Source organism: Hemitrygon akajei, chromosome 8 (genome assembly GCF_048418815.1).
Source record: "Hemitrygon akajei chromosome 8, sHemAka1.3, whole genome shotgun sequence".
Taxonomy (NCBI): domain Eukaryota; kingdom Metazoa; phylum Chordata; class Chondrichthyes; order Myliobatiformes; family Dasyatidae; genus Hemitrygon; species Hemitrygon akajei.
In genome coordinates, this window is record NC_133131.1 from 86,019,179 (window position 1) to 86,026,130 (window position 6,952).

At 39.3% G+C, this 6,952-nt stretch overlaps 1 protein-coding gene across 2 annotated transcripts in view; it reads left to right on the forward strand.

Annotated features, from left to right (window-relative positions):
- The window catches only part of crppa (CDP-L-ribitol pyrophosphorylase A), a 297,164-nt gene extending 290,598 nt beyond the window's left edge, over positions 1-6,566 (forward strand). For both annotated transcript variants that reach the window (XM_073054131.1, XM_073054132.1), the window contains exon 10: positions 5,618-6,566. In XM_073054131.1, coding sequence (XP_072910232.1) covers positions 5,618-5,722 — 105 coding nt within the window. In that variant the 3' untranslated portion in view covers positions 5,723-6,566. The remainder of the gene's footprint in view (positions 1-5,617) is intronic.
- Positions 6,567-6,952: the final 386 nt, after the last annotated feature.

Sequence of the window (6,952 nt, forward strand, 5' to 3'; positions counted from 1 at the left end):
AAGAAACTCAAATGAACCCACAAAAAAGGACTGTCAAACACCCAGTGTGCAGAGGGGGGAGATAAAAAAAAGCAAATAGCATTCAGAACCAAAGTGAGTCCATAGAAGTGTAGAAGAGGCCACAGTCTCAGCTTAGTTCTTTTACACCCCTGTAATTTTTTACACCTCTGTGAACCCATGAGCCTTGGTGTCTTAGTTTGTTCCTATGAAATGAATAGAGATACTTTACTAGGCTAAATGTTCCATAGAAATGAAGGTAGTTGTTGTTGAGAGGTCAAACCTCCAAGACAAGAAAAATAACAATTTAGAGATGTCATTAAGCTCAGAGACTTTATTTCAAAGTGCAAATGTGGAATTATCTCACAATCTGGCCTTTGCAATTCAACCCATTCTCAAAATTTAGCTTCCAATAATTTCAGCTTAAATGTCCAGTCCGTTGTATCTCAGGATCTTTCTTTAAGTCATATTAGGTCATCAACCCTTCCATAGAATTAGAAATGTGTGGATATTTTGTATAACAGTTGCAGTTAGTTTAATTAAAATTTTAATATTTATTTATAGCATTAAAATATCTTACTGTGGAGGACTTCCGGATGCTGCAGTGTAATTGTGGAAGTCCAAGCTTAGTTGAGTGCATTTGGACAGCTTGACCAATGCCTGAGAGTTTAAACTCAGCTTGGACTTGAGTGCAGGAAATAGGTTGACTTGGAGCTACACTATTTTGGGACAAAGAATCAGAATCAGGTTTATTATCACCGGCATATGTTGTGAAATTTGTTAACTTAGCAGCAGCAGCTCAATGCAATACATAATCTAGAAGAAAAATGAATAAATTAATCAATAACGGTATATGTATATTGAATAAATTAAAAATCATACAGAAACCGAAATAATATATATTAAAAAATAAGGTAGTGCTCATGGGTTCAATGTCCATTTAGGAATCGGAAGGCAGAGGGGAAGAAGCTGTTCCTGAATCGCTGAGTGTGTGCCTTCAGGATTCTGTACCTCCTGCTTGATAACAATGAGAAAAGGGAATGACCTGCGTGCTGGGGGTCCTTAATACTACCCAAGATGGAACTGACCAAATTTACGACCCTCCACAGCTTCTTTTGGTCCTGTGCAGTAGCCCCTCCATGCCAGACAGTGATGTAGCTTGTCTGAATGCTCTCCAACATACATCTATAGATGTTTCTCAATAGATAGATAGATAGATACTTTATTCATGTTTTTGTTGACATAAGTCTCCTCCTTCTTTATACCTGCACCAATATGTTGAGATCAGGTTAGGTCCTCCGAGATCTTGACACTCAGGAACTTTAAACTGCTCACTCCCTCTACTTCTAATCCCTCTAAGAGGATTGGTATGTGATCCTTCGTCTTACCCTTCCTGAAGTCCACAATCAGCTCTTCCATCTTACTGACATTGAGTGCAATGTTGTTGTTGCAACACCACTCCACTAGTTGGTATATTGCACACCTGTACACCCTCTCATCACCACCTGAGGCTACATCCACACTGGACCGGATAATTTTGAAAACGCCGGTTTCACGTAAAAACGATAGGCGTCCACACTAGGGGTTTTTTAAAAATATCTCTGTCCACATTAAAATGGATATTTTGGCGAATCTCCTCCTACTGCGCATGCGCAGGACACATCTATGGAAAACAAGTGACATGTTTGGTGTTGAATCTCGCCGTGAAAGAGTAGGTGTGTTTGTTCAGTTACAGATTAGAAAAACCTAAATGATGGACAGCTGTTGGCTCTCACGCAGGAGGACTTAAAACTAAACAAAAACAAATATTGGAGTGTATGGAGGCAACCGACTGGGAGTTCATGGACAGTATGACCCGGGTGATGACGAACATTGAAAAACTGACGAACTCTATTGCATTAATAAAGCACCTTGTTAAGTGTATAAAACATGTCTGCATCAGTGTTATCTTGTACTTCCGTACAATGTTACATTAGGCTGTTACACATCTATTGTCAGAGAAGTACTTGCATAAATAGGTAAACCACCTTCATACAAGCAAGGACAGAAAACAGGGCAAAGTGAGTATACTTATTTTATGGGTTATGGGTCAAAGTATTTGGTGAGTACATTTCTAACACTTCTGGCTTCAGTCTCGTTGCCGTCTGTTCTGAAATTGTTAGGTTGTATTCAGGAAAACAATGAAATGGCGCGCTGCCCTCACCATCTGCTCTGGCACGACATAACAGCGTTTTTAGATTTCTCCAGTTACACTGTTCACACTGCTCTGGCCAATCAGGCATTTTCAAAATTACACACTCTAGAGAGTGTTTCCGAAAAGCTCTGTTTTCGGGGGATGAAAATGCCATTTTAGTGTGGACGGAGGGTAAAAGTGAAGAGAAAAAGCTTCGGTTACAGATTTATCTGGTGTAGTGTGGATGTAGCCTGAGATTCTACCAACAATGGCTGTATCATCAGCAAATTTATAGCCACACAGTCATGGGTAGGTATAGAGAGAGTAGAGCAGTGGGCTAAGTACACACCCCGAGATGCACCAATGTTGATCATCAGTGAGGAGGAGATATTATCACCAATCCACACAGATTGTGGTCTTCCAGTTATTGCAGAGGGAGATACAGAGGTCCAGGCAGAAAATGCTGGAAATACATAGCACTCTGGCACCATTTGTGGAAAGAGAAACAGAGTTAATGATTGAGTTCAGAGACTATTGATTAAATGATTGGAGGATGTAGCTATTAGAGTAGTAGAGGCAACTGAGGTTAAAGGAGAGATGAAGCCACTGGTTCATTTGAAAACAAGGGCAGAAATTTTAAAATCTAGGCATTGTTCTATGAGGAGACAATGTCAGTGATCACATTATCAGTAGTTTTTTGTGATGGTAGCATCTGTTGCTTTTGTAAGGTCAGTGGGGTGACTTAAGTTTCAGCCAAAAGATTCTCAAAAAGAGTTTTATGATGGTATGTTTTGTGTGGACATTATAACTAAGACTATTGCAAATTGAATTTAAATTCCATAGCTGACATAGTGGAATGTGAACTTATTTTTTGTTTTGTTAGTCATAAAATAATAAAGCAATACAGTCCTTCAGCCCAATGAGTTTATGGCAACCATGATGCCCACCGAACTCGCCCCAGTTTCCTGCATTTGGCCCATATCCCTCAAAGCCCCACCCCTCCATGTACCTATGCAAGTGATACAGTAATACCTGCCTCAACCACTTCCTTTGTCATTTCGTTCCATACACTCACCATGCTCTGTGTGACAAAGTTGCCTCTCAGATCAATTTTACATCTTTTCTCTCACACCTAAATCTTTGCCACCTGGTTTTGGACTCTCCTACCTTGAAGAAATTACTGTTGTTGACCACCTTATAACATTAAACATTTAAACATTCTCCTATTTTCCTAAGAATGAAGACCTGTACTGGCCACCCTGCACTACAACTAGGGCCTCCTAGTTTTGCAACATCATCATAAATCTTTTCTGCACCCTTTTCAGTTTAACCTTATCTTTCCTATAATGGTTTCCAAAATGGTACTCTGCACTTGAAGAGTGGCCTCACCATTGACCTAAGCAACTGCCACATCGTATCCAAACTCTCAGACTTAATACACTGACTGATGAATTCCTTTTTTTTTCACCTCCCTATGTGCATAGTTTGTTGAACTATAGTTCAACCAGCTATACACAAGTACTCTAAGGTCCCTCTGTTCCAATACACTCCCTAGTGCTTTACTGTTCATAGTGCAAGCCACATTCTGGTGTGACTTTACAAATTGCATCACCACACATTTACCGGTATTGAATTTCATTTGCTATTCCTCTGTCCACTTTCCTAACTGATCAAGATCCCCTTGTAATTGACAATAAACTTTTCCACTGTTAGCAACCCCTCCTAATTTCATGTCATCCATAAACTTCCTGATTTTGCATCCAAATCATTGATATAAATAACAAGGGTCAAAACACCAACCCCTATGGCACACCACCAGTCACCAGCCTCTACTCTGAGGACCAGACTTCAACCACCACTCTCTGTTTTCTACCTCTGAGCCAATTTTTAATCCACCTTACCTGCTTTACCTGGATTCTATGCGAGGCCTTCCAGAGCAGCTTACCATGTATTGAAGGCCTGGGTGAAATCCAAATAGATAACACCTGCTGTCCTTCCCTCATCGACCTTTGTGGTTACTTCTTCAAAAAACTGTCCAAGTTTTGTCAAGAATGAATTGGCACACACAAAGCAAAGCTGACCCCTCTTAATCGGACTGTCTATCCAAATGCTGGTAGCTAATGTCCCTCAGAATTCTCTCCAGCATTTTCCCCACTTCTGAAGTCAGGCTAACTGGCCTGTAGTTTCTTCACTTGTCTTTGCTACCCTTTTTAAACAATGGAACAACATTAGCCATCTTATTTTCTTCAGGACCTTCACCTAATGTTCGTCCAGTAATTTATACTCTGTACCATGACAATAACCCATTATTTCTGAATTGTTTTATTATTGTCGAAATTACTGAGGTAATTACTGAGGTGCGAAACTTTGCTTTTCAAGTATTCATACAGACCATTTCAGAAGGTCAAGGTAGTACAATGTAAAAACAATAACAGAATACAGAATATAGTCTTACGTATTAATTACCATGCAGGGAGACAAAGAAATGCAAAGCCATGACAAGGTAGATTGTGAGGTTTAGAGTCATCTCATCATCCAACAGATGCATTCAATAGTCTTGTAAAAGTGATCTGGAAGTTGTCCTTAAGCCCAGAAATATGTGCTTTTCTGCTTTTGCCCAACGGAGTGGGGGAAGAAGTGAGAATATCTTGCTTTATGGAGACAGTGAGAAATATTGACAAAATCTCTGGAGTGGAAGCTGGTTTTCATGATGCGCTGAGTTTCGTCCACAAGTCTCTGGAGTTTCACTTTCACAAGGTGCTGGGTGCCTTCCCATATACTTATAGAAACAGAAGGTCTTAAACTCTATCATTTTAGATGCAAGATGTTCTTTTGGGTCATCGATGAAGTTAATTTTTTGCAAGGAGACTTTGCGGATATCCTCACTGTGTTTTGCTGTGCTGGAAATTATCTTGTCAGCATAGATCTCCCTTTGAGTTGTAGTCCTTTAATTGCTGTCTCAATTGCAAGCTGCCATTGTAGAGAAGAATCATTCGCTTGAATAAATGTCTTCTTCAGGCATCTCTTGTGGTTGCCACAGTGAGAAACGGATAGTGAGGTCAGAGCACCAGACAAAGGAAGACAATACTGAAGTAGAGAAAAGAAGAACGCCAGATCTTACCTGTAGTTCTGTGCAAGTAATTTATAAATGGAATAATAACTGAGATTTCACATTATGAGAACTGGTCTGCAATGGCAGTAAGCATAATGTTTAGAATTAATGAAGAGTGAATAAATTTGCTGAATGTGTGGGACAAAGCCAGGAGGAAGCGATCACAACTGAAATTTCAATTGATATATCTGAGTATTGGGAATATACCATGAATGTGAATATTTTATATACGTTCAGTTGCTAAAAGGGAATAGATTACTCAGGGTTCCTATTCTCTGCATTTCTTTTTTTTAATGCCAATGACTTGTTAACAAACTTTCACTTTTTTTTTGCAGAGCATGGACAAAGTTCAAGAATCTGTGAAGGAAGGAGCCTTGATCATCGAAACATTAATAAAGCAGCGAAGTCCTGTTCTAGCTGGGCAGCTCCTTGTGGTATGAAGGCAGCCATTCATCAGACTTATAAAAGTCATAAGTAGATGCTGTGACATCTGAAGGAACACACCGCCCTCTGATGATGGCAATGAAAAGCTACACATATCCTCTCTCTTATTTTATGAAATCCAGCTTTGAATGGCAGAAAATAATTAAGTTACTAAAAGCAACACAGCAGAATCAACTTAATCGTCATGTCTCGCATTGTTCTTCAGAAGAATCTGATTGTTGATACTCTTTTTAAGAATCTTGAGGTTCTACTCTCACTTTACAAAGATTTACTTACTATTCAGCCCTTCTAGTCCATGCTGTCTCGCTATAAGCCATCCCAATGATCCTATTCCATATGTAGCAAAATGTGTCATTTTCCCTCATATATCCATCAACTCCCTTTTGATTCCTTTACAACTTCCATACCCTTAGAGGTAATTTACACAAGCCTATTAACCTAACAGCCAGCACATGGTTGGAATTTTGGAAATTTGAGCATGTGAACGAAAGCCATTTTAGTCATGGAGTGAAAATTTAAATTCCTCTTAAACAGTATGAAATGTCCCAGGAACAGTGAGGTTACCTCTCCACATTTAAGAAAACAAAACCTAGAATAGAAACCTCCACCGTTACAGACTGAAAAGTCCATCAGCTCTAGCAGTTCTCCCGGACTTCAATCAAACATTACATTATCGAGGTGCAAAAACAAAGATTTATGTAAACTCAGTTCATTTGGGTTTTGAAATCTTGCAATTTGCAAAATCTCATTCAGATTTTTACAAAAGAGGGAGTTTTTTTTATTATTGTTCTAATTGGAGAATTTAAAGCAGTAAGAAAATAATAAAATAATTGTATTTTGTAAATGAAAAGCTTCTCTGTGATTGATTTCAACCAGCATTAACAGTACCTGCATTCTATATGTTGTAATTTGACTAAAAGAAGCAGTCACAAGTCTTTCATTTCTACCAGGTCCAGACTGAAGCTGTATTCTGATGAAATTTGAGGAAGGGAGGGGTGGAAATGATGGGGTGGGTGGATATATAAAACTGAGGTGCATAGGAGCTTCTCACTGAGGTGGCAAAATTCTCTACTCCTGATGGTTGTGGGACTAGATCACCGTATGTATTTAAGGAAGCAGTAGACAAAGTGAGGATTATGGAGTACTGGCACAGAAGAGGAGATAGGGCCTAGGGCAGAGTGGTCATGATCATTACTGATTGGTGGAGCAGGCTTGTTTGGCAGAGT